A 23,631-nucleotide genomic window follows, 5' to 3' on the forward strand; every position below is an offset into this window, starting at 1 on the left:
GACATCATAAAAGTTACAAGTGAAAATCTGACAAAACAGGTGCTGAAAAAACAAACACTGCAATCACATCTTACAGCAATAAATATAATTCCACACACTACAAACAGACTGCTTTTACACACCCTTAATGGCACGTTTGTTAATGGAGATTCAGTTTTCCCTTTTTCCTTAATTACCTGCAATGCAGGCAGTGATGAACCTGACGAGTTCAACAGAACATTCAGGTTTTCAAAGTCTCTATCAATGGTCTGTAAAACAGAAAATAATGTGTTGGAGCCTGCATAACACAAAAATGGGCTACAACAAAACTTCTGTTGTATCCACTAGGTCAGAGATTATTTTAAAACAGTCCGTGATGAGTGTCTCAGATGATTAATAGTAATTTTATATTCATTATAAAATATATACCGCGTGAGGCACCTAAAAGTACCACCTGAAATAGCGAAGAAACCAGAAACAGTAGCGATGTGAGGTTTGCGGGAAACAATAATATCAAATGGGGCTCGTAAATCGGAGGTATGGGGAGGGTCGAAAAATATCGACAAATGGGGCATCTGGAGCAAAGTCATATTTTTTTTTAATGGAACGATATACAATAACATGCATAATATAAAAGAGCACACGCAGAGAAACACAACACCATTGGTCTCGTGCATCTATTGCACATAGGAACGAAGATATGGCCATGTGAAAATATGTAAACAAACTAACAAGTGGCCCACTTGACCGTCAGTACCACGGCATGTACAAGTATGAGATGTCGGAAGCCATTGGACAAGATGAAGGCAGAACGTGTTAAAGGAAGAAAAAATACAGTAGACATCGTCAGCACCATGTATTTGACAGTGTTACAGCATAATGAAAATGACCATGACAGTATGTCGAAGAACCACTGCGTAAGAAGCGAAAACCTGTCAAAGTGTGTGTTCAAAGTGGTGGCCGTCAGCTGCGATACAGGCAACGAGGCGCCCACGCAAAGATCGTTGCACAGAATGTAGCATCTCGTAGGGAATGTCCCTACAGGCCGCAGTAATGCGGTGTTGCATATCCTCTGGAGTTGTTGGCACATCCCGGTAGACAATGTCCTTCAGCTTTCCCCACAGGAAAAAGTCTAACGGTGACAAATTTGGGGAACGAGCCCGCCATTTGACAGGCCCTCCACGTCCAATCCAACGATTTGGAAATGTATTTTCCACACATGCTGTAGCGCGACTTGCACTGTGAGCTGGGCACCCGTCATGTTGGTACCACATGTCCCTCCTTGTCTGAAGTGGTATGTCCTCCAATAGTACAGGCAGTTCATGTTGTAAAAACTGTATGTATCGGTCAGCATTCAGTGTCCCTTGTATAAAAAAAGGGCCAATGAGATGTTCACCCACTATACCACACCACACGTTCACACTCCATGGGCGCTGGCGTTCCACTTGGCGAAGCCAATGTGGATTTGTCACCGACCAATAGTGTATGTTCCTTAGGTTGACATTTCCATGATTGGTAAAAGTTGCCTCGTCAGTGAAGAGGATACGTGACAAATCGGATGTGTCGTGTCGTAACAACCATGTGCAAAACTTAACACGGTCCATAAAATCATTCCCGTGAAGATCCTGATGGAGGGAGATTTGATATGGGTGAAACTTGTGTGTGTGCAGAATGCGCAATACACTTCACTGACTCATCCCAGTAACCCTGGCAATTTCACGGGAGCTAACGTGCGGATTCACAGGAACAGCAGCGAGAACATTTGTTGCACCTGCCTCACCTGTAGTTGGCTTGTTCCGAACACGTGCTCGTGGTGTTACACTTCCGGTGTCTCTTAATTTAATAAATAACTTACCAAACAGATGTCGAGATGGCTGTCGCCTGTCTGGATATCTCTCTGCGTACACACGGTAGGCTTCTGAGGCATTATTTCGGCATTCCCCATAAATCAGGATCATGTCCGCTTTTTCTATGTTTGTGAACACCATAATCTTCGCTCTTACCACTACGACTGCTTGCTATGAACTAACATGATCTCGTGGACCTGCTATCAAAACTTGCTCTGCGTAAAGGCAGTTCTGTCAGACACCTGAGAAGTCTTACATGCCGTGGTACTGACGGTCAAGTGGGCCACTTGTTAGTTTGTTTACATATTTTCACATGGCCATATCTTCGTTCCTATGTGCAGTAGATGCATGAGACCAACGGCATTGTGTTTCTCTGCGTGTGCTCTTTTATATTATGCATGTTATTGTATATCGTTCCATTAAAAAAAATATGACTTTGCTCCAGATGCCCAATTTGTCGATATTTTTCGACCCTCCCCATACCTCCGATTTACGAGCCCCATTTGATATTATTGTTTCCCGCAAACCTCACATCGCTACTGTTTCTGGTTTCTTCGCTATTTCAGGTGGTACTTTGAGGTGCCTCACGCAGTGTATACAAAGTGTCTGAAAAGTCACACAACAAAGACCTTCAATGAATGTAACTTTTGTACACAAAGCGATACAGACATTAAACTTACACTGCATATTAAGTTTGTCTTTGAGGATATTTTTTAAATTAAACAAGAAGATCATGCTGTACATTAATGTTCAATATATGGAAAAAGTTGCTCAGGGGTAAAAAACTTTTGGACAAAGAAAAAACCGAGATGGATAAAAGAGAGCTGTGGAGTCACTTGCAAAAATGTTCGATGTGTATTGATGGTCTCTGTGGATATTTATCGAATTGATAAAAGAAAGATAATTTTTATGCATTGCAGATGATTTATGGGGTTAATTATTATATTAATTAAATGGCCTGTTTTTTTTTCGAAATTACAAGCTGGACTGGCAACACTGATCATGTCAGAGGACAGTACCATGTGTGTCCTGATATCTGGCTATGACATTCAATCAACACCCATATGAGAGAAAAGAGTTGAAATGTATCATACAAAAAGAGCGGTACGTTTTTTTTAACGATATTGCAGGTTTTCTACATTACAGGCTTGTAATGTCTATCGATATCAGCCAGTAGCCAGTATAGACATATGGGTTGATTGGCAAAATTATATACTCTGGTTTTATGTACATGTCTAAATTGGCTGCAGTCATTATTCAACCACTACTTTTTATATGTGCTATGTAATGAGAATGGTTACTGTAAGACAGAAAAATCAATACAGTGGAACACTGATTTTATATTCCCAAGTTTTACATTTTCCCACATTGTACATTCAATCTTGATAGTCCCAACATACCAAAATGTTATGAAATTTAGAAAATTTTCCTCCAAATTACCATTTCCAGAATTTTAAGTATTTTCAGCTTGGGTCCCTGAAGAACGTAAAATCGAGGTTCCACTGTATTAATTCCAGATTTTAACATTCAAGTTTCCAAAAATTCAGTCTACAAAATTATTTTTTATAATAAATAATTAACTGGTTAATATCATCACACTGCATATTTATATATTACGACTTACATAACTAACTTGTGGACATGAAAAAATGCACGAATGATTGTCACATGAAGTTCAAGAAACCATTATTTGAACCGATTTTTTTACTAGAAGTGGAAAAGGACATTTTTGCTATTACACAACTTTAAAATTTCACAGTCAGCATTGCAATCTTTACTGTGTCTATTAGATACTAAAATGTTAGTGTTCTTCAAGCAACTTTAACAAAAAGTAAAGATTGGTTTGTGTTTGGTTTTGCTTTCCCACTGGAAAAACTAATGAATCTAACAGTTTCTTCTGCTGCCTAGACAAGAAAAGAACTGTACAAAATGTACATTAGAACCTTTATGGATGGCCAGTATGGCCATCTGGATTTTATGTGATTTAGTTTACTAGGTGTTGCAATTTTTCACTTTTGAGAAGAAATTCAGTCAGAATTTATGTACAATCTTTGGTGCCAAAAAATATTTATTTGTTTGCCTATGGTACTGCACACAGTAAAGAGGAAATTTTTTTTTTTTTTTCGTGTCAACCTCTACCAAATCTTAGAAATAGAAATTTGCCTATAACATGTGAAGAGTATGAAACTAATATAACAGAGCAACACTTACAATCTCCTCAGTGATATGGAAGTTCATGTTTCTCAATCTTGCTAAATTCTGCAACTTACGTCTAAGTTCATCCCTAAAAAAAAAAGCAAGCAATAATTAACAAAACAATAAAAGATGGAATTGCAACATTCATTAATATGTTTGTAAAACATCCGACTACCCTTTCAAGGACTAATTGTCATTTCAATATATTCAGTGTGTGTTTAATGGTTCTCGGTGGCCGCGGTGGCTCAGTCGGTAATGCGTCTGACTACCATGCTAAAGGTCCTGGGTTCGATCCCCGGCCGGTTCAAATCCGGGAACTTTTCTAACGGTGAAAGCGGCCCCGGCGCCCACCCAGCGTCGAATAACATGGGTACCTGGGGGAAACCCTGGGGGGTAAAGGCGGTCAGGGGCGTGATGCTGATCACATCACCCCCACTCACGACCTGATCAAGAAAGTGTGAGGCGTTACCCCCACACCCCCTATATGCCTTCATGGCGTGGTGCTATGCACAGGGGAACACTTTACTTTACTTTACTTTACTTTTGTTTAATGGTTCTCAAAAATGCACCTAAAGTTAATGTTTATATAATTTTGGTTCTATTCTTAAACCTGCGTGGCCAACTATTATTGTAAACATTAGGGATCGGAGAGAATAACGGGTACTCTACATGTATTGGTCAAAAGAAGCATAATCAGTGAATTAGTTTATCGATAATTTTACCATCCAATATATCTGTAAATATCATTTGATTATGATTTGATCAGTCCAATTTGTTAGAGCATTGCTAAGAGCTTATAGGTGCCTACAGCTGTTCAAAAGGGTTCAAACTACGTACTTCAACAGTCATCTGCTAGATGGGGTTAATGGGAAGGCTGCAAAAAAATCAGTACTGGAACTTATGGACCACACTATGTACTTCATCAAATAACCACTACCAACCGACCTCGTTGGCAGAGTGGTTAGCACAGTGAGCTATGAGGCTAGTGGTCTCGAGTTCGAACCCCAGCTTGGGCATGGGTGTTCTTTGAGTCTCTCTTTATCAACTTCATCACATAATCACTCATTCTCATCCAGAGGCGCAACCACAAATTTTTGTCTGGGGGGAATTACCAGGATCAATGTACCAACAACAATAATAATAATAATAATAATACAATAACAATAATGGCATTATTATTATTATTACTAGTGGTAGTAGTAGTAGTATCAAAAACATTATTATCCTCATAAATTACGCAAAGAGGGAGCAGAATTAGGTACTAAAGCATTTGTTTGGAACAAACTATTTGAAATACTTTTTTCAACACCGTCAATTTCATATTAGGTAATAATGGAAAATAAGCACACAAACTGTATTTTTGAATGGCAGAAAATGAATGATAAATGCATTCCTAATATATAATTATTTTTGTATGTACAACATATGTTTTACACATATGCACCATGGAGCGACATAAAATAAGAAAATACATATGCAACATGCTAACATTAATTGTGAATGTATTCAAAGTTTATTCAATACATATATACAACACACATTATTTGAATATATTACATTCTAAAAGAGAATTATACTGCAAGCAAAGCAAGCAAGAAAATTTTTAGATCCAATTTTTGCAATTGAAATAATATTGATTTAATAGGGCACAAATAATTTCACTGGATGCCATGGCACTCTCTCTTTTACAACTTTTTTTAAAATTTGGATCGCTTGGCATCCATGGCCGACTCCCGCTGCCTTCTAGCTAAAGGTCTGAACCTGGCGATACCGGGATAAGCAGGTTTTGTGAGCGAAGCGAGCAAGAAAATTTTGCGAAATGTATTTTAATATCCATAAGATTTGAAATCGAAGGGGGCAATTGATCCTCTGTGCACCCCCTGCAGGTTCCCTTGGCCGACAATGTTTGCCCCCCCCCCCCTATTTGGCCCTAATAGGGTGCAAATAATATCAAGGGGTGCCAAGGCATTCTCTCTTTCACAACTTTTTTTCATTTAGATAATTCTGTACCCATGGCCAACTCCCACCGCCACCTAGCTATGGCTCTGAACTTGATGAGACAGAAAAGTTGGCTTTGCGAGCGAACGCAAGAAAATTGTATGAAATGTACTTTTATTTGCATAAAATTTGAAATCAAAAGGTGTAATTCTCCTCTGTGCACCCCTCCTTGCAGGTGCCCTTGGCCGTCAATGTTTGCACCCCTTAGAATTTACTTCCGTCGAAGGCTGGGGTGGCCATGCCCCCCCCCTTCTCCCCCTGTGGTTGTGCCACTGTTCTCATTAGACAAAGGTGGCAGATACGCCAAGTAAAATAAACCAAATCAATCAACCCACTAGAAAAGTGAAAAACTAACTTCTTAATTAACCTCAAATTATACAAATAATATCCAACTCTCACTGGAACATGGTACAATACTTTATCTCATATTTAGATGTATGTATTTATGGGTATTGTGCTTTTCCACCTTCTTAGGTTAATTACAATGAGGATGAACTGATGAAACAGATGCAGGAAAAATGTTGCCTTATTTAGAATTACAAATACAGTATTTGAAATAAGAATGTGGAAAAAGAAAAACATTAGCTTACTCGAGATTAGGTGGAGGGCTTGTCTCTGGCTTTGTTACTATCTCTTGAGGTGGTTTCTTCTCCTTCGGACGTGGTTTTGGTTTGTTCTGGGTACAAAAAGCATAAATGTAATGAAAACATATTACCTGTACACAGTGCTACCAAGAGTCTCGAGTGTATTTCATTTTTACAGTGGAATTTAGATTTTACATTATTCATTATAATTTTACCTTTCCTAATACCACTAAATCAATGTGTTGTAAAAATTTCCTTGCCTTTTACATTTCCCCACATTATTTGTTCTTTAGACTTAATTTGTGGAAAAATTGTGTAGGCAAAGTTCCACTGAATTTCTTAACAACATTGCACCTATCCAAACATAAAAGAAAAACAAGTGAATATGTATGTACTGCACGTAAAGGAAACTATGGTTATTACAAAATAAGTAGTAAATTTAATGTAAAATGAAATTTGATCTTCTTTTCCATTCCGCATTCTTTATGTAATATCAATTGAATAACTGTCCCATGATAAAGTTTTTTAACTTATATTTCAACACTGCAATACAAGTGTGCAAGGTTGTGCTGTAAAAAGGTAGTACATACTTGGTATGTTGTGTGTGCGTTTGTTTATTAGGACATGGCTAGGTGCAGTAGCGGCTTCTGCCTATTCGCACACAAGTCTGCAATGCAAATATTTTTTTATTATAGTTATTCACTGAACACCATCTCCTTCAAAACATAGAATGTTCCCACGTCACTTCACCTGCTTCGCTTAACCAGACCTCAGATGGCTACACTGCTCTTACGAACACAACTCTATTTGTGTTCAGCTGGCTCATGTCTGCGTAGGGTAAACTAAAAACTTTCTCACATGGAGTGGAAGAGACAAGCTTTTTGCAAATAGCTAAAAACATTTGTTAAGACACTGTCATCTCCCAACAGGAATGATGAACACTTGGGAAGATCAAAAGTCTGCCTGAAGAAAGCAAAATTGGCACATTCAACAAGAATATGCCATTACATTAAAATAACATTATAAACATGAATGTGTTTGTGTCAAAAATGCCGTGTTACTAATTTCTTAGATTGTAGGAAACCTTCACATGCACCTTACACTTAAAATTTGCTGCCAGTTAAAGAGAAATACATTCTATCTAATGATATGGGACAGAGAGACAACAGGTATTAGAAAGTTGCACAATTTGTTGTACGGAATACAATAATAAGGTGAAGGCATAGACTGCAGACAATAGCATCCATATTATGGAACTAAAACATATACAGAGAAATACAGAGAAACTAGTACTGGTTTTTCTATTTCGATTAATTTCAGTGGCCACTGCCACCATCATCGTTGGAACTTGCTGTACTGTTGCTTGGCGTGCGTCTTTTGTTTGTAGTTCTCTGGCTGCCGCTAGGTGCGCTGTTGTTAACTGTGCATCTCGGTCTGTGTTGTCTGCTATTTCCGGGCGATAACTGTTGTAGTAGGGGAATCAAGTGTGGTGCGCTTGTCCGCAATCAATGTTTAGCTCGTGCGGGAAGTGCATTATGGAGTGCGTTTCCTTGATTTTGGTGTCTACGAGCATGTGGGCAGTGTGTTTGACTTGAACCTTTTGATTTTTATGGCTATTGTATTTAATATGTTTAGCAAGACCTCAGTGGGTTGGGCTTTTTTCGCATCTGCTAGGTGCTGTTGGATTCTTTCATTGACAGATCTGATGGACCTGCCGATGTAATGTGCCTTGCATTCACACACTACATCGTATACACCTGGGTTATCAAGGGGGAAGAGGATGTACCGTTTGTGTTTGTTCAGTTTATCAGCTATTTTGGAATTGGGTTTGTGCGCTACTTTCATGCTATATGGGAGAAGGGCTTTGGATATGCGCAACAACAGCGCACCTAGCAGCAGCCAGAGAACTACAAACAAAAGACACACGCCAAGCAACAGTACAGCAAGATCCAACAAGGATGGTGGCAGTGGCCACTGAAATTAATCGAAAAAGAAAAAACAGCTTCGGGGATAAAAGTGACTACTAGTTTTTCTGTATTTATATACTACCACGTCTCTCTTTTCCCAATTATGAATAAAACATAATGGTATTCCGTTGTGTGGATATATTATGCACTTACCTTCTCTTGCAGTTTAGATTCTTCTAATTTATCCTTCTTCTTTCTAAAATGAAATAAAAAGTGTAATTAGACAAATAATTTAGATTTGTATACAGGCAACATTTTTGCTTTCAAAGGAGTTAAAATTCTCTTGGAAGCAACTGTTAATGTATTTGCTCTGTCACTGCTTACACACATTACTATCAATTAGGGATGGACCACGTGAATTTTTTGTCAATAGCAAATCAATTATCCTTAATTAATGTCTGTAGCCAGATAACTGTACAAGGTTTCACCTTAGAATAAGAAATTGCACATTTAACCTTTAGAAGACAGCAAATATCATATGAAACCACCTAAATTATGCACTCATGGAGAGTTTGTTTCAAACAAAACCACCACTTGATGCAATTGATGCGTGATTTTTTAAAAACTACACATGATAATTCAGTTCCGTCTTTTTTGTTCGTTTATATCCATATAAAAATATGACATACTGGAATGACAAAACAATGTATGAATTGTTAGTAGTTGTATGTATCCATTTTCAACATGACTTGAAAATGTCGCTTTTATTCTACAAGGTGTACAACTTTGCTTCCGCCGTTTTTCCCCAAAAATATGACGCTGTAATGGAAAACATTGCTTACCCAGGCATTATTCAAAGTATTGTCCATCGCTGGTCACTACTTTCTCCCATCTTTCGGGCAGCGTACGAATGCCGCGTCTAAAAAATTGTTCATCTTTGGAGGCGATCCACGAATCGATCAACTTTTTGACTTCTTCATAAGATCGGAAGTGTTGGTCAGCCAGTTCATGAGCCATTGATCTAAACAGGTGATAATCAGAGGGAGCGATGTCTGGAGAATAAGGCGGGTGGGGTAGGACGTCCCATCTTAATGTTTCCATGTACGTTTTCACCACTTTGGCAATGTGGGGTCGTGCGTTGTCATGCTGCAAAATCACTTTGTCGTGCCTCTCGCTGTATTGCAGCCGTTTGTCCTTCAATGCTTGGTTTTAACAGCTCATAGTACACGACGCCGAGCTGGTCCCACCAAATGCAGAGCATGATCTTGGAGCCATGAATATTCGGTTTGGCCGTCGACGTGGAAGCATGGCCGGGATATCCCCATGATTTTTTGCATTTTGGGTTATCGTAATGAACCCATTTTTCGTCCCTGGTCACAATCCGATGCAGAAATCCCTTCCGTTTTTGCCTCTGAAGCAACTGTTCACAAACACACAAACGCCGTTCAACGTCTCTTGGTTTCAGCTCATACGGGACCCAAGTTCCTTCTTTCTGAATCATACCCATGGCTTTCAGACGTTTTGAAATGGCTTGCTGTGTCACTCCCAATGATCGTGCCAATTCTTCTTGAGTTTGACGCGAGTCTTCACTCAGCAATGTCTCCAATTCTGCAACTTCGAAAACTTTCTGTCTTCCACCACTATGCCGGTCTTCGACGTTAAAGTCACTGCTCTTGAAGCGTTGAAACCACTCACGACAGGTTCTCTCACTTATAGCATCCTCACCATACGTAGTGGAGAGCATTCGATGAGCCTCAGCCGCAGTTTTCTTCATATTGAAACAAAAAGTAGAACCTCCTGCAAATGGCGAGAATTTGGCTCATACACTGACATTTTCAATCGCGAACAACTTCACGATGCACACACCACTCGACTAATGTTTGAATGGGGTTATCTTGACAGAGGTCCAAGCTAACTGCGTGAAGTCTGCGATCTGCTTCTTTCGACCGCTACTTCCTGTTGTTGCCACCTGTCGGAAAACGGCGGAAGCAAAGTTGTACACCTTGTCGGAAAACGGCGGAAGCAAAGTTGTACACCTTGTATTTCATTTTTTTTATTTTACCTAAAGTTTCAGATATATTACTGAATGACCATTTTATACTGAAACAGTTAACAGCAGGAAAACAACAACAATAATAAGAACAAAACAATAGAGTGCAAGATGGCACAGAAAAAAACTAAATTACACAAATTGTTAACGATTTTCTGAAACTCTGCTCTGGCAAGAATATGTCAACATTTGGAGGCAGGTTATGACATGAGGGAGAGCCTTGTAGTGGGATTGTGAAAGAGCTTTACATTGCATGTTGGTCGCGTGGGTACTCTTGGATGAAATTTGTTGATGAAAAATTCAGATTTAATTTTGCCATTCATGATTTTATGTAAAAATTTCATGTCTGCTAATTTTCCATGAGTGTGTGGTGGTTGGATATTCAAGACAGAGATAATATCTGTTTTGTGGAGCTGCCTCAGAGAAGGTATTCCATGACAAGCAAGAGAGAGGAAAAAGTTGAGGGCAGAATGAATCCAGGAGAGATTAGTTTTTGAAGCCACTTTTGAAGCCACGGTCCAGATAGGGGAGCAGTATTGAAGGATAAGGGAGATAAGAATTTAAAAAAATATGCTAATGGATGATGGTTTTCTCCCTTACAACATTATAGGACAGAACTTATAAATCAGGTTATTAATGTTCAACGACAGATGTTTCCGTTATATTTTACTTTACATGTAATAATAAAAACAAAACCACTTGTTCACATGTGACTATTGGGGATCCAGCAGGAAATGACCAATTTTCAAAAATTATCAAAAAATTACGACTTGGGGGACAGACATTATGTGGTCTTTTGTCGTGCCTTCCTCCAAATTTCATCCATTCAGCATCGATAAGGCAATTTTCCAATTTTTTCCCCCCGTAAGCTGGCAACAGGAAGTGTATCAACACTGCTATCATATTGATTCAGAGTGGTACTAGCTCAGCTCAAATTTGAAGTAAAATAAATAACATTGCTATTATGATAATATAATTTCAAAAAATCAAGGTGCTTGACAAACAGAACATTTCAGATGTGAAACAACTGCATGCATTACAACAAATGAATATTACTTACTTCTTTTTTGTATCTTTCTCCTTCACCTTCCCTTCAGTCTTCACAGGTTCATCGCGGACACATCTGTTCTTTACGTTACCATCTGATCCAGTCACTTCTATTAAACAAAACACACAAGGGCTGCCATCGTCTGTTATACAATCAGGAGTTGGACACCGTCGGCCAAGTATCTCCTGCATCAGAAAAAGAACATAAAAATTTAACAATATTTTCACAGCCATAAAATATATTATCATGTTGGAAGCTATTGATTATTTATCGTTTTTAATCACTGATAATTGCCAATACTTTTCCAAAGTTTGGGTTGGTATGATAATTTATTGCTCGTGGAGACACATTGCACAGTGGTTAGGATCCCACTTTAAATTGTAGGTCCACACAGCCAACATGGAACCACACACATGTATACACTATGTTCTTGCATGTAACACGTATGTATCAACAGGCGCTAATACAAATTACAAGGTTGGATTTCATTAGTAATAATAATTTTTAAAATACACTAAAAATGTGAAATGGGCTTTTCCCATGTTTTTTCACATTGTAACGGAATGTTTCATGACACTAAGGAATGTTTCATGACACTAAGAAAAGAGGTGCCATTCTGGCAGAATTCGAGTATACACCTCCCATCACACGGGATGTGTATCAGCGGTATTTATCAGGTGAAAAGCAGTAGAAAATAACTTCCAGAGTGCTGCAAATCCGTAACATAATATTGATCTTGCTTTCTTCTACTACAGAAGTGAAAGCTTTGGGATGCTAAGCACAGTGAAGGGAGAGGGGGAGGTGGTATGGATTGGTGAGTCTCTGGATACACAAGATGATATTCTCCTCTTGGTCCACCAAGCAACAGGTGACCCATTCAAAAGGTATTATATCATTCTCTCTTGATCAACATAGCAACAGCTTTACGACCTACAACTAAGGGAGCCACTTTCTTGAACCTGGATTGTACTGCACATTATACCTAGTCGTATCATAAATTCTGTTACAAAATTAATAATGAACTACAGGCACAGTGAGCACGCTAATGTATTAATATTTGGATGTTACAAAGGTACAGGTCTTGCCAACACAGAGCACCAATCACTGTTCAAAATGGCCACCTCTGGCCTTCACACAAGTCCCAAGTCCCTGAGACCAGTCATCGATCACAACACTCAGCTCCACAGCTCATTGTTGAACAAGGTGCAGGTCAACAATTTCACATGTGTCACACCAACACTGTTGCTTGGTACACTTTTGCAGATGTTTTCACACCATGTTCACAGAGATGGAGGTCAGCTGTATCATTGTACGAAACCCCCACAAAACCATTACTGAGGCGGGATGATGGTCTCTCAGGATTCGTGGCATATTTTAACGAGCTTCCTGGGATGTCGAGGCATAAACACGGTCGTTTTGACGATTGTAAGACTCTTCAATTGTGAAGATCTTTTCGTCCGTGAAGAGGATTCTCCTGTGGCCACCATTTGCGTAATGCTGAAGGAGTCTTTTTGTTTTCTGCTCCCTCTGGACCTTAAGCTGTGGAATGAGGAAGTGACTAGTACTTCGCCGATAAGCACGGAGCACATGCAACATCAACATTTTCAAAATGTTCAGCTCTCGAGTCATCACTGCTCGATTCCTGACAGGATTTCGTCGAATCCACGCTGCCACTGCTTTCACGAGCTTCTGGCTCCTCACGCTGCGAAGACTACCTTTCCTGGGGTGGTCCTCAATTGTCCCTGTGTCACAGTATCTGTTGATGCTCCAATGCATGAACATCCTGCTGATATTCAGCTATTTCAGGGTGTTGAAAATGTCTGATGGGGATTTGCCAACTTTGTGCAGTTCGATTATTGCCACACAGTTCTCATATACACCCCACTTCATTCGACTCATGGTGAAATTCACCTTTCCGCTACCACAGCCAAACACACAATGATACTGGTTGCATGGGTGGGGAAGTTGTCGGCTACCAGGCCAAGATGTGCTCGCTCACCGGAAACTGCTGAATCTCGAGCTCAGAGCTAGACAGACGGGTGAGACTTCCAGGTGGTATGCGTCTTGTATTTTAGAACATTCCTGCGATCTTATCTCACATTGCTCATCTGGCACTGTAGAATATTTCCAAGGTGGCGCATTCAGCAGTGAAAGAGCTTGACCTGCCATGCAAATTGACAAAGAATGCAAGTCCAGTGGGCATTGTGGGCTGCTTCCCTTGAGTTGTCAGCAGCTCTTAGGACAAGGAAACATGTCAAGGTCAAGTTAAAATAACGTCCAAGCTCTCTCCACATTCCATCTTCTCTTGTCGACATACACAGGTGTCTACTTCGAATTAAGCAAAGACAGTTTTGATGAAGGATCTTTAAACAACTTTGTATTAAAAATTATTCGTATTTTGATTTATCCGTACTGAAATACATTATAAATCTTATCTTATCGGCTGGGGAATGGGAAGAACTATGTATTAAAGGGTACTTTGTATTAACCAATATCGTATTAACGAGGTTTTTCTGTATTAGGAATTACTGTTAGAGCTGGCCACCAGAAGAGAAGGGGTATCACTCACTTCAATTACATCTTATTTTGACCATTTGTTAACACTATATTTACAGTCACAACTAAACACAACTTAGAATCTGAAACATGGTAAATTCAATTTTATTGTAAATTAAGTAAGTTTCAAAATTCAAAACTAGAAGGAAATAAAATACATGTAAAGTTAACTATAAGTTAACCTGAAATGTAGGGAAAAGCATGTAAATTTTGCACTTTCAATTTCATATTGCCTTCTACAAGTTACAAATACATGTTTTAAATTTTTTCATGCATGTTAAAACGCATACTAACCTTATCCTGTAACTTCATTGCCTCTGATATAGATTCCTTGTAATCCCTCCAACAGATGATATGGTAATGAACTTTACACTTATTTTGGCATGTCACAGTAACAAAACCACTAAAATCTGGGTCACTGCAGACAAAATCAAATTATACATTAACCTACATAATTTGTAACTGGGAAATGAGAGATACGGTAGTAGATAAATACAAAGAAAATAGTACTCACTTTTTCTGCAAACTGTTTTATTTGTAGTTCTATTCATTTCGGTGGCCACTGCCACCATCCTCACTGGAACTTGTTGCAGTGTTGCTTGGCGAGCTTCTATAGAAGGATGGTGGCAATGGCCACTGAAATTGGAATTAATAGAACTACAAATGTAACAGTTTCACAGAAAAAGTGAGTACTATTTTCTCAGTATTTAACCTACATAATATCGAAGAACATTTTAAATACACTTATGGAAAATGTTTGCTTTCATATATATAAAAGCAAGAAAAAAGGCTAAAGAATAACAAAGCACCTGGCATTGATTTAATACCAGCTGAGTTAATTAAATATGGTGGAAATTCATTCATATGTCAAATTCATAAATTAATTTGTTTAATATGGAATAAAGAAGAAATTCCTCAACAGTGGAAAGAATCCATAATTGTTCCTGTGTTTAAAAAAGGTGATAAAATGAACTGCAATAATTACTGTGGAATTTCTCTACTCTCAACAACATACAAAACATACATCTAACATTCTTTTAACAAGACTAACACCATATGCTAATGAAATTATAGGTGATTATCAATGTGGATTTAAACGTAACAGATCAACTACAGATCAAATTTTTCACATCAGACAGACACTTGAAAAAAAGTGGGAATATAATCAAAATGTCCATCAGCTATTCATTGATTTCCAAAAAGCATATGATTCGGTCAAAAGAGATAAATTATATAATATATTAGTAGAGTTTGGAATACCTAAGAAGCTTGTTAGTATGATAAAAAAATGCACCAGTGAAACAGAAAGTAAAATTCGTGTAGGTATTAATATGTCTGACAAATTTACAATTCATGATGGGTTAAAACAAGGAGATGCATTATCTCCATTGCTCTTTAATTTTGCCTTAGAATATGCTGTTAGGAAGGTAAAAGAAACTAACAAAGGACTAGAATTAAATGGTGTGACTCAGTTGTTAGCATATGCAGATGATGTAGACTTACTGGGAGATGATGTGAATACAATTAAGAATAATGCTAAAATATTTTTCAAAACTGCTAAAGAGATAGGTTTGGAAGTTAACAAAGAGAAAACTAAATATACGTGGTTTGGCTAGAAAAAAACCGGACTGATGCTATGAAATCTTTTATTCGGCATTTTGTACAACAGGAACTTTATCTCCTTCAAAGTACTCCCCTGCACGATCTGTACACCGCTCCATACGAATTTTCCACTGCTGGAAGCAGTGTTGCCAGTCATTTTCGGAGATCATGTTCATTACATCCGTCGCTTTTCTTTGCACAGCTTCTACTGTCTCAAATCTGGTTCCTTTTAGGGTGGACTTCACTCTGGGGAATAAAAAGAAGTCACAGGGAGCAAGGTCCGGCAAATACGGTGGATGTTCTAACACTGGGATGCCATATTTAGTCAAAAATGTCTTCACTGACAGGGCCGTATGGACAGGAGCATTGTCTTGGTGCAGAATCCATGACTTCCGTTGCCACAAATCAGGTCGTCGTCTTCTTACTCGCTCACGAAGGGTTTTCAGCACATTAATGTAATGATGTTGGTTTACAGTTTGACCCTCCGGTACCCAATGAACGTACACAATGCCTCGAATGTCGAAAAAGACAATCATCATGGCTTTGAATTTGGACTTGCTCATGCGAGCTTTCTTGTGACGTGGCGAACTGGGGGTTTTCCAATGCATTGATTGGCGCTTTGTGGCAGGGTCGTACGTGAAAAACCACGATTCATCACAGGTTATCACTCTCACTAAGAATGTAGGGTCTGTTTCAATGTTCTTCAAAGTGTCCGTACAAATGTTCACTCGAGCTTCCTTCTGTTCCAATGTCAGGTTCCTTGGCACGAGTTTTGAACACACTTTACTCATGTTCAAATTCTCATGTAAAATTTGTCGAACACTTTCTTTGTCTATTCCTGATTTCAGCAACTGCTCTAATGGCCAATCGACGATTTTTTCGAATCACATCACTCACTTTTTGAATGTTTGTTTCAGTTTTCGACGTGCATGGTCGTCCTGAACGTATGTTGTCTTGGATCATTTCCTGTCCTTCTTTAAACTGTTTAAACCACTCAAACACTTGTGTGCGTGATAAACACTCATCCCCGTACACAGATTTCAACATGTCGTACGCTTCTGTTGCGGATTTCCCCAGTTTGTAAAGGAACTTCATATTGACACGCTGTTCCATTTTAATACTCAGCATTTTTCCGACGGAGCACAGACGCACGTTCCGCTTTGTCCAAGTGCCACAGCGAAACTGAGAGGCCTGCACCCAGGGCAATTAGTCATTCTGTAGGCAGGGTATGGTAGTATAGAATCATGCATTGCTCAACCTTCGCGCATTCGTTGTTTGCCAATAGCAACATCAATCCATTTTTTTTTCTAGCCAAACCTCATATGCTTACAGGCCAAAACCAAGTGTTAGGTAATAATCAAAATCTAATTATTGATAACTCGTTTGAACCAGTTTCCAAATTCAAATACTTAAGGAGTAATATTAACAAATGAAAATTATATTAAAGAGGAAATAAAAAGTAAGCTTAATTCAGGAAATGCATGTTACTTCTCTCTTCATAAACTTTTGTCTTCTCGTTTAATATCTAAGAAACTAAAAGTTAAAATATACAAAACAGTAACTTTGCCTGTAGTATTATATGGATGTGAAACTTGGTCCCTTACATTGAAAGAGGAACATAAATTGAGAGTATTTGAAAATAAGATCCTTAGGAAAATCTTTGGACCTAAAAGGGATGAGGAGACAGGTGAGTGGAGAAGGTTACATAATTTAGGACTACATAATTTATATTCATGTCCAGATATTATTAGAATAATTAAATCAAGAAGACTTAGGTTGGCAGGCCATGTGGCACGAATGGGAGAGGAAAGAGGAGTTTACAGGATTCTTGTTGGGAAACCTGATGGTAAGAGACCTGTAGGAAGGCCAAGGCGAAGATGGAGGGACAACGTTGAGATGGACCTAAGGGAAATCGGCAGGGATGGAGAAGAGTATATAGATCTTGCTCAAGATAGGGAAAGATGGAAGGCCTGTGTTGCTGCAGCCATGAACCTTCGGGTTTAAGAAGGCTAGAGAGTTAGTTAGTTAGTTAGTTAGTTAAAGAAGGAGAAAAGAAACACTCGCCAGACAGTGAAAACATTCAAATATTCACAGACACTATAGCTGCATCATCAGTGTTAGGAGAAAGACGGAACCGGAAGTTAGAGACCTGCAGAGTTGCCAGGTCTTGATCAAAGAAGAAGTAGTGTGTAAAATGGAAAGAACAAAACAGATCACCTTCTTGGTGGGGACGTGTACATCGAGGGAGGACATCTAAAAACCTCTATCCACATAAAACCCACCAACCACATGCAATACTTACACTAATCCAACTCCCACCCAGTCCACACCAAAAAAGCCATTCCATTCTCCCTGGCCATTCAGGGGACAGCGCCTTAACACTTCACCTCCTGCCAGAATTATAACCTCCGCCTACAACAAGCCCTGGTCCACCCTGGTCACCAAACAAATATCGCAAGCTGCCTGTCTGTCACTACCACCAAGAAACCAGCCACCACCAACCCACCTGTAATCATCACCCAATATCATCCCCACCTCAACAAAATCAGGCACACACTACACTCTCTTCTCCCCATTCTCCACAGTGATCCCAAAATCAGAAACATCTTTCCGGACAAGCCCAGAGTGGTTTTCAAACGACCCCCAAACTTCCAAAACACTCCTTCACCACACAACCAACACCCCCCTGCCCATAAATGCAACCGCCCCAGGTGCAAAACCGGCACCATTCTCATTACCTCTCACACCCTCCAGGTGCACAACCACTGGCAAATTTACTCTCCACCCCAAAGGGACCTGCCACACCTCAAACCTGATGTACATCCTCATCTGCAACATCTGTGGTGGTTTTTACCTGGGTGAAACATCAACTGCCCTCAACTTCCGCATCAATACCCACCGCTGCTCCACCCCCAACCTGGACTTCATTTTCACCGTCCATTCCCACCACGACAATATCCTTTTGTCGGATAGCGATCATCCATCTCTCACCCCAACCAGCCAACACCTCAGTTCGCAAAAGATGGGAGAGGGCTTATATATCAGCCATGAGTGTGACCACTCCCCCTGGCCTGAACAAGGCCACCCAGTAACTATCCCCCTGCAACCCATCCCTCCCACCCTACCCTGCCACCCACTCAGTTTTAACGAGCCTGGTGATGGAATAGTGTTTTTCCATTTTATGCACTACTTCTTCTATGATCAAGACCTGGCAACTCTGCCAGATCTCCAAATTCCGGTTCTGTCTTTCTTCTTACATGAAGATGCAGGGACAAAGCCTGTGAAAATTCTAATTTCTTCACTGTCTGGTGAGTGTTTCCTTTCTCCTTCTTTGCTTTTTATATACAGGGTGGGCACAAAGTCACTTTCCCTAATAAATGAAGAAATCATTGTTTTGGGGAAAGCAACTTTGTGCCCACCCTGTATATACATACATACATACATACACACACACACCTATATATATATATATATACACACACAAACACAAATGATGAAGGAGACAGTAAACACTTACTACACGAAGAGAAATAATTCTATATTTCACAATATATGTTGCATTTTCAAAGTAGGAGTAGAGGCACAGAATACTGACCGTAGCGTCTTTACGATCAGTGTTGCCAGAAACAGTTGATAGAGAACAAAAAGTACTTTAACCAGTGTTTACTGTAAGGTGTGTGGGTAGTTTTGGGGAGGAGAGGAAAGGGTTACTGGTTGGCTAGGTTGAGTCCGGGGGGTATAGTGGCATGCATGCCTGATATATAGACCCTTTCCCATCGCCTGCGGAAACATGTCAGAGTGGGGGGGGGGGTAAAAGATGGATGATGGCAACACGGAAGCAGTTATTGAAGGTGGTGTTATGGCTGTTGGTGTGGATGGCAACTGTGAAATTGGAGTTTTGGGTGGAGGAACGGTGATTATTGATCCTTACGTTCAAGGGGGTGGAGGTTTCGCCTAAGTAGAAGTTGCCACAGATTTGGCAGATGAGGGTGCAAATCAGGTTGGATGAGTGGCAAGTGCCCTTGGGGTGAAGGGTGAACTCACCTGTGGCTGTGGGGATCAGGAGGGTGGGGGAGGTGATAAGTATGGGGCAGGTATTGCATCTGGGTTTGTTGCACCTGTGAGCTGGGGGGAGTGGTGTGGAAGGGGTGGGAGTGTTTCCCACCAAGATGTTTTGGAGGGGGGGGGATGGAAGACGACCCTTGGTTTATCCCAAAAGATGTTCCTGGTGTCAGGATCACTGTGCAGGATGGGAAGGAGGGGAGGGTATGTCTGATTTTCGTAATGTGGGGGTGGTATTGGGTGATCAGAGTTGGAAGGTTGGTTTTGGGTAGTTTGGTGCGGTTGTGGGAGGTGGCTCTAGTGATTTGTTTGTTGATGAGGGTGGAGGGGTAGCAACGGTTGGTTAGGGCTTGGTGCAGGCTTACGTTGTAGTTTTGGCGGGATGAGGAGGATGAGTTGAGGCACTTTCCTCTGAGAGCAATGGAAAATCGAATGTCTTTTTGGTGTGGTAGGGGTGCGAGCTGGAGTAGTGGAGATACTGGAGGTGGTTGGTCCGTTTGATGTGTATGGAAGTTTCAAAGTGGTCTCCCGCAATGTGGATGTCCACATCTGGGAAGGTCACTTGGTCTTTGGAGTGGAACCAGGTGAATTTGAGGGTAGTGAAGGCGTTCAGTTGGTTTAGGAATGTAGTGAGGGAGGGTTTGCCATGTGTCCCGAGGAGGAAAATGTCATCTATGAATCTTAGCCAGAGGAGTGGTTTCAGTTGCTGGGAGTCAAGGAATTCCTGTTCCAGCCTGCCCATGAACAGGTTGGCATAAGAGGAGGCCATGCGGGTACCCATAGCTGTGCCGTGTATCTGCAGGTAATGTTGGTCACCGAAGCAGAAGTTGTTGGAGGTAAGTACAAGGTTGGCTAGTTGTATCAAGAAGTGAGTGCTGGTACAAGGTTGGCTAGTTGTATCAAGACGTGAGTGGTGGGATTGTGGGGTTTGAGTCGGCTGTTAAAGAATGATTCCGTGCCACGGAAGCCATGGGCATGGGGAATATTGGTGTAGAGGGATGCGACATCAACTGTTGAGGATGGTGTTTGGTGTCACGGAGGTAGGAGGGCAGGGCTTGGACGAGGGGTTGGAGGTGAGAGTCTAGAAAGGCTGATATGTGTTCAGTGGGTTAATTGTAGCTGGACACAATGGATCTCCCGGGCTTGTTCGGTTTGTGAATTTTTCGGGAGGAGGTAGAAAGTGGGGGTGCGGGGGTTGTCAGGTATGAGTGAGGAGATGGTGGAATTGGATAGGCTTTCAGAGGGTCCTTGGGAGAGGACAAAATCCCGAATTTTATCTAGGTGTGTGGTAGATTGGCTTGTAGGTCGATGAATCAGAGTTGGCGGGAGGCTTCCACCACGTAGTCAGAGGAGTTCATGACTACTGTGGTGGACCCTTCATCGGAAGGGAGGATTTTGATGTCTGGGTTGTTGCGGAGGGACCGGAGGGCTTGGTGCTGGGCTGGGGTTAGATTGTGGTGGGAAGAGGAGTATTGGAGGTATGTACTGTCGGAAACATTGTTGACAACAGAGGTGATGTATCTTTCGAGGGGGTGGATGTTGGGAAGAGAGGGGGGAACATGGGGGCAGAATTGGAGGAGACTGGGGTGTATGTCTGAGGGATTAGCACTGGAGGGGGAATTCTTGGCCCAAAAATATGCCCACCTAAGTCTGCGGGCAAAAGTTTGTATGTCAAATAGTAGCTGGAAATTGTTAGGGGTGGAGGCTGGGGAGAAGGTGAGACCTTTGGAAAGAATGTCAATTTTGGTGGTTGTGGGGTTGTGATTGGAGAGGTTCAAGATGGAGGTGCAGTCAGTGGGTGGTTGAGGGTGAGGAATGTCAATATGCTGGGGCCATCTTTTGTCCGAGGACTGATGCTCTTCTGTGGTGTGGTGGGAGGGAGGAGCACGGTTGGAGATGGTAGGTTGGGGTGGAGTGGGTAGCGGCAAGGGTGGGTCTGGAAGTAAGGGACATGTAGTTTTGTGTTGGTGTTATGGTGGGAGGGGAGAGGGGGAGGGTGCATCCTGCACCAGGGCTTGTCGGCAGATAATGGAAAGTTTTTGCAGTTGTTTCTGGTTGAGGTTGTGGGCAATGGACTGGGAAAGGTTCCAGAGTGTGTTTATTTGGTGGTTGTTGTTGCCTGGGGTCAGTAGGAGGATTTTAGTGAGGGACTGGAGGGAAATCGAGAGTTCTCGAGCCCAGTGGAGCTGTGATTTGTACATGGTAAGGGTTAGTTCGGAAGCAAAATTTCTCACTAGGGGGCGAATATTGGGTTGAATGTCGGGGGGCATGGCCGAGAAAAGGAGTTTGGGTGTCAGGCTTATAGGAGTTAGGCCCAATACCAGACATGAATGTAAGAAACGTGTGAGACAAACAGATTTGGTGAAGGAAATAATGAGTGACCGGAGTCGGGAGAGTTGGCGTGAGTTGTACACAGTTCTCTATCAACTGTTTCTGGCAGCAACACTGATCGTAGAGACGCTACGGTCAGTATTCAGTGCCTCTACTCCATGTGACGTGAAATATAGAATTATTTCTCTTAGTGTGGTACAAAAATAACATTGACAATTTGTCAGATTTTGCAAGAAATTCGCTTTGTCCTTTCAGATATGAATGAGTTGTTTGTGGAGAGATGGGTTCCAGAAGTCTACAGTTGGCAATATTTTGTAATTTCAGCTTCATAAGCATTGATACAAGGCTACCAGAGGTCCTGAATTAGTTAGGACAGTTAATTTATACAGCATAGACCATAGATCTCACTAAAAGGTTATGCTCATGATGAACCATATGTTTCAGTAATTAAAAGTAAGCGAGTACGAAAATCTATTTTTGACAGAAAATTCATCTTGCTCTGGCAAGTTGAATTCCACTGAAATTTCATTTTTTGCAAAGTATGGCATTGGTCATTTTAGATCCAAGAAACAGACACTATATTTTATAAACCACAATTTTGTCAAAACAATTAAATCAGACTGTGAATGACAAAACTAGCACCATTACCCACATTACAACCAAAAAATCTACATGATGTGGAATTTCAATTTAAAGCACTTCATAATAAAGCAACATGCAATATTGAAATTCTAATACCATTTGCTTTTCATTAACAAAGGCAAAAAATATTACAGATACATACCTATAGTAAATAAAACGAGAAGGAACTATATGTGTACTAAGTTCAAGACATTTCTCGTATGTACATGATGCATCTGGTACGTGATACGCACGACACGTTCGCCGCAAATCTTCCAGAGCATTCTACAAAAATGAAATAAATGCATCAATTATTAATCCCAAACAGATTAAAATAGTAAATATTAATAAATGTACTGGAGCACTATTTTCATGCTCATACTGATTCTGATGCACGTGCACAATAACAATTTAAATTGTTAAAAATATTTAGAAACATTGTAATTGATTGCTTAAAATTTTCAGATTCACACTGGGGCTGCGGCGATAATACTGCTGCCAATATTATTCCCAATTCTCACCACTAATGATACCTATGCATGAAAAATGTAGCAACTATGTGAAAGTGTATTGTGGCATTCTTGCATACTCTGTGGAATTCTCAACTTAAGAAAAATATTTGGTAGTACCAGTGAAAAAATTTAAAGCGATATTTAAGATACTGATACCTCTGCTATCAATTGATTTTATGCTTTTTGGCACCATACATACCATACAACATGTAAATATTTGAACAGTTTGATTAAAGCAAATAAAAAATTATATGTAAATATACATTTTTCTGTTTCTGATACTGTATATATGAACGTACTATGGAAATGTTTGTTGAGTGTTTAATGAAACTATAATT

General features: G+C 40.3%; 1 protein-coding gene across 5 annotated transcripts in view; it reads right to left on the bottom strand.

The window, feature by feature from the left end:
- LOC145994928 (uncharacterized) overlaps positions 1–23,631 on the bottom strand; it is a 251,363-nt gene that overhangs the window by 124,378 nt on the left and 103,354 nt on the right. For all 5 annotated transcript variants that reach the window (XM_083131426.1, XM_083131428.1, XM_083131429.1 and 2 more), the window contains exons 10-15: positions 22,945–23,066; positions 14,460–14,583; positions 11,622–11,794; positions 8,725–8,767; positions 6,611–6,696; positions 4,038–4,110 (exon numbers count right to left, since the gene is read on the bottom strand). In XM_083131426.1, coding sequence (XP_082987552.1) covers positions 4,038–4,110; positions 6,611–6,696; positions 8,725–8,767; positions 11,622–11,794; positions 14,460–14,583; positions 22,945–23,066 — 621 coding nt within the window. The remainder of the gene's footprint in view (positions 1–4,037; positions 4,111–6,610; positions 6,697–8,724; positions 8,768–11,621; positions 11,795–14,459; positions 14,584–22,944; positions 23,067–23,631) is intronic.

Source organism: Lepisma saccharinum, chromosome 11, assembly GCF_977018435.1.
Source record: "Lepisma saccharinum chromosome 11, izLepSacc3.1, whole genome shotgun sequence".
Lineage (NCBI taxonomy): Eukaryota > Metazoa > Arthropoda > Insecta > Zygentoma > Lepismatidae > Lepisma > Lepisma saccharinum.